Source organism: Rhinolophus sinicus, linkage group LG17 (assembly GCF_036562045.2).
Source record: "Rhinolophus sinicus isolate RSC01 linkage group LG17, ASM3656204v1, whole genome shotgun sequence".
NCBI classification, from domain to species: Eukaryota; Metazoa; Chordata; class Mammalia; order Chiroptera; family Rhinolophidae; genus Rhinolophus; species Rhinolophus sinicus.
Genome location: NC_133766.1, coordinates 21,970,514 through 21,982,335, shown reverse-complemented (window position 1 = coordinate 21,982,335; position 11,822 = coordinate 21,970,514). Strand labels below are relative to the sequence as shown.

Below are 11,822 nucleotides of genomic sequence, written 5' to 3'. Positions count from 1 at the left end.
CCATCTCAGCAGGGAGTAAGCAACTGAACCAAGGCCCATGGCCCGAAGAACCTTGTAAGCTACTCAGGTACCTGAAGACCTCTTGAACTTCCCTCACTGTTCTCTGTGGCGATTCCGAATATAACACTTAAAATGAAGAGACTGTTCAGTTCCTCAGACGTGAAGTAAGTAGCTGCAGTGAACCAAGTGACTAAGATGCATTGCCTGCCCCTGAGGAGCTCACCTCGGGGGAGGCAGGCATTTCAGTGTCATGAGGAGAGTGCTGTGATGGGAATGCACAGCTCAAGTGCCGTCTCATTTCACTGTCATCACCACCACAGGGCAGGATGCTTGATTTAGTCTGAGAGGGTGTTGGGGACGGAATTGGGGAGCAGGTGACTCCAGGGTGGGGGCTTGGCAGATAAGCTGAGTTACCTAGGAAAGAAGGCATGGAAGGCATCCAGCAGTGGGAACAGCACCAGCCTCGGCATGGAAAGCATCACAAGTATTCGTGTCACTGGAGAGTAAGTATTAGGTTGGTGCAAAAGTAATTGCGGGTTTTGCAATTATTTTTAACCTGTTAAACCGCAATTACTTTTGCACCAACCTAATAGAAGTAGGAAGTCGATGGTGAGAAAAGGGAGGAGCCAGAACCAAAGGTCCTCACAGGCCGCACTAAGGAACTTGGGTCTTTCCCCAGGGAGCCAAAGAAACAGGTTTAGGTCAAGTCCAACGGGTATTTTAAAGGTACATCTTTTTATGGGTAGGACTAGATTAGATATTTCCACAGAGTGCCTGAAACACAATGTGAGCTCTGCCCACCCTCCCCACCCCACCCCCCTCGGCTCTGAGGCCCCCCATACAAGGTGGGTGAAGAAACACCACTCTCATGTCAGAGAGGCTGTCAGTGGCTCAGATCAGTCACAAATATCTGGGAAGTGTCCACACAGCAGTCAGATCCATGGCCTCTTAGAACAGGCCGGCTCACGTTAAAGGGAGGAGACGGGGGCATGTCCCAGTTCGTCAGGCAGGTGTGCAGCCAGCTCTGCAGGGCCCGGGAATGCTCGCTGCACTGTGATGCTGCAGGGCTGCATCTCTGTGTCTGTCTCAGAATCCACGTAGTTTCCTCTTTATAGGCTGGTGTCCGGGTTCAAAACACAGATTCTGGGACCCCACACACCTCCGGATTCCAGTCGACAAGTGTGTGGCCCACAATCCTGCATTGTTGAGAGCTTCCCCCCTCATCACGCTGTGATTCTTACACAAGCTGAAGTTTGAGAACACCGAGGCAGAGTTTGCAGATGTCCTGCAGAGGACATGTGAATGACCCAGCAGGGCAGATCCACTGAAATAGGCACCCCCCCCCCCCTTACAGCTGAGGCAGAGAAGCCGTTCTAATGGACAGGGGAGAGCTCCACAATGGCCTGCCCACTTTTCTACTGGACCCACCATTTGCTCTCATGGGCCTGCCTCACTTTAGCAGGGGAGAGCTCAAAGGATTCCCAGCGCTGGTCATTTGGGGATCACTTCCAAACTGCTTCCATGATTTTGTGAAGGGTGGGACTCCTGGATTCCTTTCCCTCCATCTTACAAAGGCTCCTGAATCAGGCAGCCCCAATGGGAGGTGACAAGGAACGGGCCAGGATGACCCGAAGTAGCTACAGTTCTGTTTTTCTTGGAAGCTCAGAATTACAGCAGGCACTTGAAACAGTTGGGTCCTTTCCTTGTATCCTTTGCCAGACAGAGAGGGAGGGAGTGAGGAAAGGAGAGAGGATGGGAAGGAAGGGGAGAAGAATGGAGAGAAATGGAGGGAAGGGGAGGGAAAGGGAGAAAGAATGATGGGGAGAAGGAGCAGACATGAGAGGAACAAGACACACACAGAGGAGAGAGGGGTGTGTGGTGGACGGGGGTGGGAGCAGGGATAGCCTGTGAGGTCATCCAGGCCACTCTTCTCCTGCTGGCCTGTCACAATCCCAGTCCATGGCTTCCTGCCACAGCGACGAGGCCAGAGCTGGCTTAGTGCTGGAATGTAAGTGGCTGTGGCTTGGAGGCTTCCCTCTGCCTGAGGAGAAAAAGCTGCTGACGAAAGTGCCTGGAATAGCTGAGTTTTTCCAACACAGAAATAAGAAACATACACACACAAACAATTCTTATCATAAGCCTGGCATAGTGGCCTGGGATGGGAAAGTTCCATAACTGAGGCAGAGGAGGAGCCACTGAGCTGCTTGAAAACAAGCCCACCCACTCGCACCCAGCAGGGAGCCCTCCGATGCCTGCTCATTCCCACCCTGGTTTGCCCTTCTTGTCCCCAAGCACTGTCAAAGACTCACATGATCGCCATGGGAGCGCTTCAGTTTGGTGACACAAAGAAAGCCCCGTCCCCTATAGTGGGAATGGTGACCTACCAGCCCTCACCCCTGGCCAGTTACTAGCACCTAGAGTCAGGAAACCCACCCCAGCGACCAGCAACTTTGGAGCATGTACATGAGTCTTAACTGGAGTTTCCAGTGCCACCCCCACTTCCACCCAGGCCCTGCAGGTCTTTAGCACCTTCTGCTCTCCCTGGATCAGACAATTCCTTCATCTCCCTCCACCCCCACCCCTCACACAGACGCCATGGCTTAAAGGGATGTTAAGAGTGAAGTCCTGGGCAGCTGGATGGCTCAATTGGTTAGAGCCTGAGCTCTTAACAGGGTTGCCGGTTGAATTCCTACATGGGCCTGTGAACCATTAGAATGGCTTCTCTGCCTCAGCTGTAAGGGGCGGGGGGAGCAGCGCCTATTTCAGTGGATCTGCCCATGCTGTGCCATTCACATGTCCTCTGCAGGACACCTGCAAACTCTGCCTCAGTGTTCTAGTTGTGAGCTGCGCCCTCCACAACTATATGGAAGGACAACGACTTGACTTGGAGCTGATGGGCCCTAGAGAAACATACTGTTCCTCAATATTCCCCCCCAAAAAGAGTTAAGTCCTGGATTAGGTACAGGTGGGGAGCCACAGCAGCGTTCATTCATTAAGCATTTAAGGAGCATCTCCTATTTGCCCTGATCAGAAAGACCAACAAGACCCAAGTGAGGGAGGCAGAAATTTAAAATTTTAATTGTGATTCATGTTAGGATGTAATATTAGAGACACAAGCGACAATGACAGCCCAGAGGAAAGAGTGATGAATTAGTTCTCGGTGACTCGGGATGGCTCTGTGGAAGACCTGGCACTTGGACTAGACCTTGAAAGTCAAAACAGGATTTGATAGGGAAAGAAAAATGGAGCAAGATTTTGCTGATCTTTAAACTGCACCTACAAAGAGAGATCAGAGATTTTTAAACACTGTCTCTTTTACCACATCAGCTGGGCAGTGCAAAGGCAAAATCATGGATTTGAGTCCAGACTGTGACACGTTTTGGGGCCAGTCACATGACTTCTCGGAGCTTCCGTTTTCTCATCTGTAAGACAGGAGTTCCAGCCATTTCACAGAGTGGCCACGAAGAGGAAGTCATTCAAGCCAAGAGTGCCTGCCACATTATAGGTGTTCGATGTGCATTTCCTGAGTAAATACGTGTAACATGATGATTTTCAAGGGACTTTCACAAACATTTTAATGCCCTGACAACATTTTGTCATGGTCCCTGCTCACAGTCTAGCAATGGAAGGTATTACTGACCCTAATTACACATTGCAAACAACATCTACTTCCTTGGGAGGCTGAGCTGTGTGTGTAACAAGCTGCCCAAGAAGGGACGGAAGCGGCTCGGAGAGCTAGAATCCTGCAATTAGCAAGGGTCAGAGTGTTTTCTCTCAAATGTCTGTGGAGCGGTCACACAATCCCACAACCTACTGCCTTGGTCGCATTTTCAAAGCATGGTCTGTGAGTCACATTAATCAAACTCTCTTATAAAATACAGGACAATATCCACACTTACTGAATCAGTCTCTGGAGGTGGGGTTTGGGGACACAAATTCATGCTCATACAGTTTGGGAAAGTGGGGGTGTGGGGCTGTCATACCTCTTGTTGCCTCAGTCTGTACCATCCTTGCTCAGAGACACAGGGCTTTCTCCATTCAGGTCTATATTTAAATGTCTGCTCCTCAGAGACCACCCAATCTAATATCAGACCCTGTCACTTTCTGTTCCCTTAATGTGCGTCATTTGTCATCATAATAGTTATGACCTGACATTGTATTACACTTATGTTTGTATGTTTATTATTTGGCCTTCCCACTAAAATGTAAGCTTCAGGAACATGTCTGTCACTGCTGTACCTTTAGTGCCCAGAACAGCACCTGATATATCGTGGATATTTAATAATTGCTTGCTAAATAAATAGCTGCTCTGTGCCTTTGGAGACTGTGGTAGTGATGAGCTCTTTCCCCATTCTGAGCACATGGCAGGGTTGCACTTCTTGCTTGCTCGTGTAGGGTGGGCTGTGTAACTAGTTCTGGCCAATGAATTGTGAGCAGAAGTGACTGGCGCTTTTAAAGTCTGGTGGAGGACCCTCCAGGCTCTCTCGACTTCCCTCTGGCATGCTGACTGGCAACATTAGATGAGGTCCCTGAGTAGCTTTGATGAACAGAGCCCCCCTGCCAAACATAAAGTGTATGTGAGTGAGAGAAAAAGTCTCTGGTTTAAAGGCACGGAGATTTGGGGGTTGATTACCACCGCTGCGTAACCTAACCTGTCCTGACAGGTGCAGTGGTCCTATACAGAGAGCAGTGCTGTCAGAGTCACTGGGAGGTCCCTAAACGCTTCGGGGATTTCAGGAGACTTCAAATGCCTCAAAGCCAAACAAAACCAAAAACTTCCCCTTCGGAAAGTCAGGGCACTTGTGTCCTTCCCTTTTCCTTCCTACTAGGAAGCTCAGTAGGGGGTTGGGGGACAGCCTTGAAACAACTCACCCAATGGGGGAACCGACACTCTCTGGGACCACCTCGGAAATGACTTCACACGCCGACCACACACCCAAACTCACTATCATAATCCTTCCCCTGTCAAAAGTGAAAGCAGCATCCCCACTCCTCAGGGAGTGAGTCACAAACAGAAAAAGTCGATGGCTCTGGGCCAAGGGGATCTGCTAACAGGGAAAAGCTCACGGTGGAGGTGTCTCCCCTGCTGATGCTGTGGTTTTACCCTTGTAGCCTGCATGACAAAGACTGAGCTAAACACTGCTGCAGTTCAAGCACCAGACATTGCCCTGACCCTACAATGAAAACAGAGTTTACTTAGTAGTTTGTGCTTCCCTTGGGAGCACTAAGGAATGAGATGCACGCGGTGGGAGGGAGGGGATGTTCTTTCAAGGAAGAAGGGACAGGACTGGACTGTGCTGGGAAAGATGGCATCAGAGGAGCAAGTCACAGGCAGGGAGGCTTCTGCTGGGTTCGGGCAAGGCAACTACCTCTCCAGACCTCAATTTCTTGGCTCAGGGAGATGAACCTTAAGATAAACTTGATAAACTTTTGGATTGGTTACATGAAGTTATGCTATCTCCATTTTCATCTCTGTTCCCATCCCAGAAGCTAAATGTATGGCTCTGGGCCTGCATAGTGGGGGTATCCTCCCCCACTCAGTGCTGAGAGCAGCCAGCACTCCCCTTCTCCTGCTGCATAGCTGCTTCAGGAAAACAGAAACCAGGGCATTTTTCTGTACAGCTCAGGCAACGGGGAAGGGTTTTTTGTTGTTGTTGTTTGTTTGTTTGTTTTGTTATGCCTGATTATTCCATATAGTCTTCAGTCTTCCAGGGCCAGAGGAGACACTCATTCGATGAGCCTCTCTATCCTGGGAATCTGGCCTGAGTTGACCAAACTCATGCTTGGGGGGTGGGGTGGTGGTAAAGGGCATAGATGTGATTGCTGGCAATTTTTTCACAAATGTCATTTCATAACTGCCAGCCAGTAATGAACTCTTTGCCAGGTCCCCTCTTCTTGCCACACCAAGCTGGCACCCAGAGCTCACACTGGGTCCACACCCTAAGCCTCACTCACTCCTGGGTGGGAGTGAGCTCCAGAACGAGTCTCAAGTTGGTGGAGATGGATAGATAACACCGAGTGGAAACAAGCAAATATTTATATGCAGTACAGGTTTCTGCACAACCCTGAGAGCCAGCTTGCAGAAAAAAGTGGGAGAGATGGAAATAAGAGGCAAACTGTACTTTCCTTTTTAAACATTCAGCTGAAAGCATTCCAGAATAGCCCTCCCATTGGGTTTTGCTCAGTCATGTCCCACTGCACTTCACCTGCCCTGTGGGGAAAAGGATGGAGAAACCCATTCTCTTATCACCATCTTAGATCTGGAGCAGTGTGGTTCCTGGAACAGCAGCATCAGCACCACCTGGGCACTTGTTAAAAATGCAAAATATCAAACCTCTGCCCCAGACATACGGACTCAGAAACTCTGTGTGTGTATGGGGGTGGTGGTGGTGCACTAATCTGTGATTTAACAAGCCCTCGGGGTGATTCCCATGCATGCCAAAGTTTGAAAACCGCTGATGTAGAGAAAGCAAATTTCAGACGGGGGAGAGGAAAGGTGGAGTAGGGGAGAAGGGGGTGGCTGGTGGCTCACAGTTCTTCACCTCAACTCCTCTTTGTAGCACTGTGGTGTTTGTTGCTGTGGGTCATTCTTCCCACCTACCCAGAAACCACATCATAAGGTGAGAATTTCCAGCCTCTGGGGAGATCCAGGGACCCTGGGACGTGTCCTCTGCTACAAACGCAGAGGACTCTATGCCCATCCCTGCCCTGAGGGAGAAGCCACGGACCAAAGCAGGCTGGGAATTCCCTGGCCACTAGACTAGAAATGCTAGGACTTACCTAAAAATTACTCTGGGGGAAAACGGAAAGCAAAGGTGGAGGTTCCCCCCATCAGACACTAGGGGGAGACCCATGTCTAGCCTGGGAAGAGGAGGAGTCGTCTGAGAGCTAGAAGAATTTTACACTATTCCCAAAGTTGGTTTCTGGTGACTTCTGATAAACCAACCAACCCCTACCTGAGTTTTAAGAGGACAGGCAGTGATCACTGAGTCAGCGTGGTGGAGCTGGTAAGGACTGCAACAGCATCCACCTGTCCCCTCATTCCCAGACTAATTTACAGATAAGAAAGCCATACAGGTAAAGAGGGCCCAGGGTCACACAACTGGTCTATGTCAAGACGCAAGTTCCAAGATCCAGAAGTTCCGTTTCCTCACCCATGAGAGATAATCAGGACCCGCTATATAATTTGTGGGCCCTTTGTTAAAAAATTATTAAGGCTATCAAGACGGCGACAGCAGAGCATTAACGTGGGGGGTGACGGAGATGGTCGTGATGCTGGGAGCAAAGGGATCTGTCTTTGGGTCCCACAGGTGAGCTGTCAATATCAGATGCAAAGTAGGGCTTTGGGGTGTGTGTGTGTGTGGGGGGCGGGGCTGGTATTTCCACAGTAATTATAACAGCGGGGGACAGGAGGGTTTGATTTTGGAAGTAAAGCTCTCCCAACCCACGGGCCGCCAGAGTGTTCTCACAATCAGGGCCCGTGGTTACCCTAACCTCACTCTTCTGGGCAAGGAATATCCTACCGGGAAGGGCTGCTGATAGAGGGGAAATCCACGGAGAGCGAAAGTCGCACGCGGATAGCCTCGCCCGCCGCGGGGGGCCGCTTCTTGGGGTCAGCATCTGCAGCGTCCCCTCCGCCCCCGGCGCGTTCCCGCGCATCACCGGCCTCCGCGCGGCTGCGGGAGTGAGGGCGAGAGCCGAGCATTTCCGGCTAGTGCGGGGCTTGGCTCGCCGGGCGCGGGGGGGGGGGGGGAAGGTCGGGTCACGGTGAGGCGGGGAGGGGAGGGAGAAAGCGCCAAGGAGCACATCCCTCCGGTCCGCGGGAAACACGGAGCGTGGCGGGCGGACACCCACCTAGCCATGGACCTCTCGCTAGACTCCATTCCCTGCTAGCTCCCAGGCCCTTCCTTCCGCCCGCCCTCTCACCTGGGCGTGTTGGGGTGCGGGTGGGGGTGGCTGGTGTGCGGGGAAATGACGGGAGGGGGATAGAGGCGGGCTGAAGGCAGACGGCCCCCTACAGAAATGCTTCTTCTGAGTTGTACGGAATAGAGCCTTTCCCATACGAAATCCTCCAGCTGACCAGTCCGCTTCCTGAAGACGCCCCGAAATCCACACCCACTCGGGCGCCCCCCACTGCCAACCCTGCGGCTTGGTTGGTCCGCGGTTCCCTGGGGTCGTCCTTCCTGCCTCTCCGGAGTCTCCCCGCCCCCGCCCCGCCCCGCAGCCTGCGGTCCCTTTAAAGGCCGCTGGTCTGGGGCCGCCCTCCTCTCGAGGAGGACTCGGGAGTAGCGCCGCCGCCGCGTGCCTGGCATGGCCATGGCGTCCCCGGCCATCGGGCAACGCCCGTACCGGCTGCTCTTGGACCCAGAACCGCCGCGCTATCTGCAGAGCCTGGGCGGCCCGGAGCCGCCGCCGCCGCCGCCGCCCGGCCGGTCCTCGTGCCGCTGTGCCCCCGCGCCCCTCTCCACTGCGCCCGGGGCGCACGAGGGGCGCAGCGCCCGAAGGGCTGCCCGAGGGGACCCGGAGCCCCCACCCCGAGCCTCGCGCCCCGCTCGCCCTCTCCGGCCTGGTCTGCAGCAGAGACTGCGGCGGCGGCCTGGAGCGCCCCGACCCCGCGACGTGCGGAGCATCTTCGAGCAGCCGCAGGATCCCCGCGTCCCGGCGGAGCGAGGCGAGGGGCACTGCTTCACGGAACTGGCGCTGCGGAGCGGCAGAGGCTGGTGTGACCTGTGCGGCCAAGAAGTGCTGCAGCAGGCGCTGCGCTGCGCTAGTGAGTATGAGGGTGGCCAAGGGGAGGGGCGCGCGGGAAGACCGCAGGCAACGGGCGAGCGGCTGGGACCGGGAGAGGGCATTGCCCTCCCCGGCTCCAGGGGATTCCTCAACTTTAAGGGAGATAAGCCCTGGAGACGGCTACTTAGTCCCCTGTCAGGTATCCTTTAGTGACTGCCTACTGCCCAGATTTGGTTCTGCGGTATTTAGTAAATACCTTCTCCTGACAGGTGCATACCTACCCCCCACCACCACAGATACACACGTGTGTACACACATACACACACGCAGGTTGGGGTTGATGGCGGAAGACGCAAGGTCATTCCGTTGTCTCCTGAACACCCTCTTGCTTTTGTTGTAGGTTCTTGAGTGGGTTGTGAGAGTGAAACTGATATTGAGATGGCTATTTGACCCGTGCTTATTAAGGGTTAATGGCAAAATGGCATGTTTGTTCATCTATGGTACAGGCCCATGGTACATGTCCCCGTATGGTACATCCCCCAGGGGGCCCTGTTAGGACAGGAAGGAAACCTGGTTAGGCTTTAGATAGAAGCAGCTATGAGGCTGAAGAGAGTCCAGGTCACCCTGGACCTGTGCCCCCTCCTGCTTTCTACCTCTGGCCCCTCAAACCTTTGGCCTCTGCTCTAATGTTTGACTCTGCCCTGCTACCTCCTCTTCTTCCTCCTACGTAACTGCATCTGTCCTCATGCTCTAAAATTACCCAACTCTGGCCTGGTCCCTTCCTCCCCAGAGCTCTCAAGCCCCTCCGGCCTCCTCCTGAGTCAGGCTCTTTTCAAACCTGACTATAAAACACTAGGCACCCAGCGCGCAGATTTTCTGAGCCAATCTGCAATATTCTTGGGAGTTTATTATTTTTTTATTCCTACAGTTTTAGATGTGTGTTTTTTTTTCATGGGTGTCCTCTCCCCACCTCCATCCCCCCATTTTTGCTATTGTCCATGTTTGGCAGAGGATATCCATGTGTTTATGTGTTTATATATATTTAAAATATCTGAGGCACAAAGCACAGACAATGGCATAACTCTAGCAAGCATCTCTGGAAATGGATTGTGGTTTGCATCTTTCAGCAAGGGCCCTTCCCCCACGATATCCCATCTAGCTGCACCGTTGGACAGCACCAGCTACTTCCACATCAGGAAAACCCTACCTTGCCTCTCTGCAGCCGGTCCACAGCTGAGGCTGTACAGTCTGCCTCCCATTGCAGCTGGTTGCAGGGGAAGAGCGCTCAGATTCTAAGCCAGGGTTAAATGGAAGGGGAAGATTGGAGGGGGAAGGGGTGCTATTCCCTCCAACACCAGAACTCACAGTTCAGATGCCATTTAAAAAGGAAAGAGCAAAAGTTATAGAGGTGTGTATTGTGGGTGGAGGGCTGTTGTCACTGGTAAATGCCCCTGACCTTCCCGTAGAATTGAATGCCCGCAGATGTGTTGGCAGCTTTGGCCTTTTCAAGGGTCCTGGGTACTTTACTATGGTCACCAACCCTGTCGACACAGAGGCAGTACCCTCACTGTAATGGGTTTTATTGTGTGGAATTCCCGGGAATCTGCTTCACTGGAATTTTATTTTGTATTATGATGCTTGGGGACTATATCAATTGTTGAACATTTTGCACAGTTTTATGATTTGGGGGTGGTGGTGATAACAGTGTATTTGTGTGTGTTTGTATGTGCATATACATGATACTCTATGACTACATGAATTGATGTTAACTTCACATCAGACTTTATTTCCTTTGATTAGTTCCTAAATAGTTCCTCATGGCAGGAAGACCCAGGTGCAGGGACATTTCCTCTGACTTTGGGTGACTTGGTGGCACTTGCATAGGTTTAACACCAACCAGGGATATCTGAACACCAGAGAGCGAGAGAGCAGAGCTGGAATCAAGGGGCTCTGGAGAGGAGTCTGTTTGTCATTACACATATTTAACTGTGGGCCTGTGGCTGGATGGGAACAGTTAAGAAATATTCTGATGTGCAAATGAGGACTGGTAGGGGGAGACCCAGCAGGCCGGACTCACTGAGCATCTTTCTTTAAACTGAAGGTCTAATTCCATGGCAGGGTTGCTTTATTTTATCTTTGTTCTAAAAAGCAAGGGTCTGAAGTACGACTTGTAAAAGGCAGCAGTTTGCAATGATGAAGAGCACAGCCTGGAACTGGAATCCCAGGGTGTGAATCCAGGGTGTGAATCCAGGGTGTGAATCCAGGGTGTGAACTCTGCCACCGAGTCTCAATGTGACCCTGGGAATCTCTGTGTTCTGATTCCTTGTTTTAAAAAATGGGGAAAATAACGTTACCTATTTCATCATGTTAATGTCAGAATTAAATGAATTAATATATATAAAGCACTTAGAACAGTGCCTGAAAAATGCAATATGAATGTTTAATGCAATGTGAATATTACTATTATCCCCTCCCACTCAACAGTTGTGACAATTTGTCTGGGTTTGGGACACTTCTTGGGATCACCTTTCCAAGCAATGCGTACAGTTTTCAGACGCTGTCTGGTTGCTTAGCTAAGTGGGGTAGCGAGTGCCCTGAGTATCCCAGGAAGTGCAGGTATCAGTGTCCTCTAGAAACGGTCACTCTGCCTGCTGGCTGAGGAGCATCCTCACAGAATGTCAGTGGCTTAGTGGTCACCAAGATACTGGCACCTTGTCTTTGTATCGTAGAACACAGGCTCAGTAAGTAGTGGCTGATGAAGGTGGCAGCTTGTTATTAGTATTAAATCTCCTTGCTCTTGGAAACAAGCAGAAGGGCAGTGGGTATGTGAATGACATACCCAGAAGGGCAGTGGGTGTGAGCAGGAGGCTGACACTGGGTGGGAGCCCTGTTGGCAAAATGGCTTTTAATAAGGGAAGCTTTTAGAAAACTGCCTGCCTTTTTAGTGAAAGTTCCTGTAATTTAAGCTTACCCCTGCTTCAAGGTCTGTATCTGAGCTCTGGTTAATGCTGGATTTGCCAACAGGGCAGTTCAGGGTTAATATTAATTTCCAGGATGGAAGGAATCATGTTTGTTAGATAGAGAAGGAAAGC

The 11,822-nt window shown here is 51.6% G+C and overlaps 1 protein-coding gene across 1 annotated transcript in view; it reads left to right on the top strand.

The window, feature by feature from the left end:
- Nucleotides 1–7,993: 7,993 nt before the first annotated feature.
- Nucleotides 7,994–11,822, top strand: part of RASSF5 (Ras association domain family member 5) — a 69,687-nt gene continuing 65,858 nt past the window's right edge. The window contains exon 1 of the mRNA XM_019752477.2: nt 7,994–8,770. Coding sequence (XP_019608036.2) covers nt 8,311–8,770 — 460 coding nt within the window. The 5' untranslated portion in view covers nt 7,994–8,310. The remainder of the gene's footprint in view (nt 8,771–11,822) is intronic.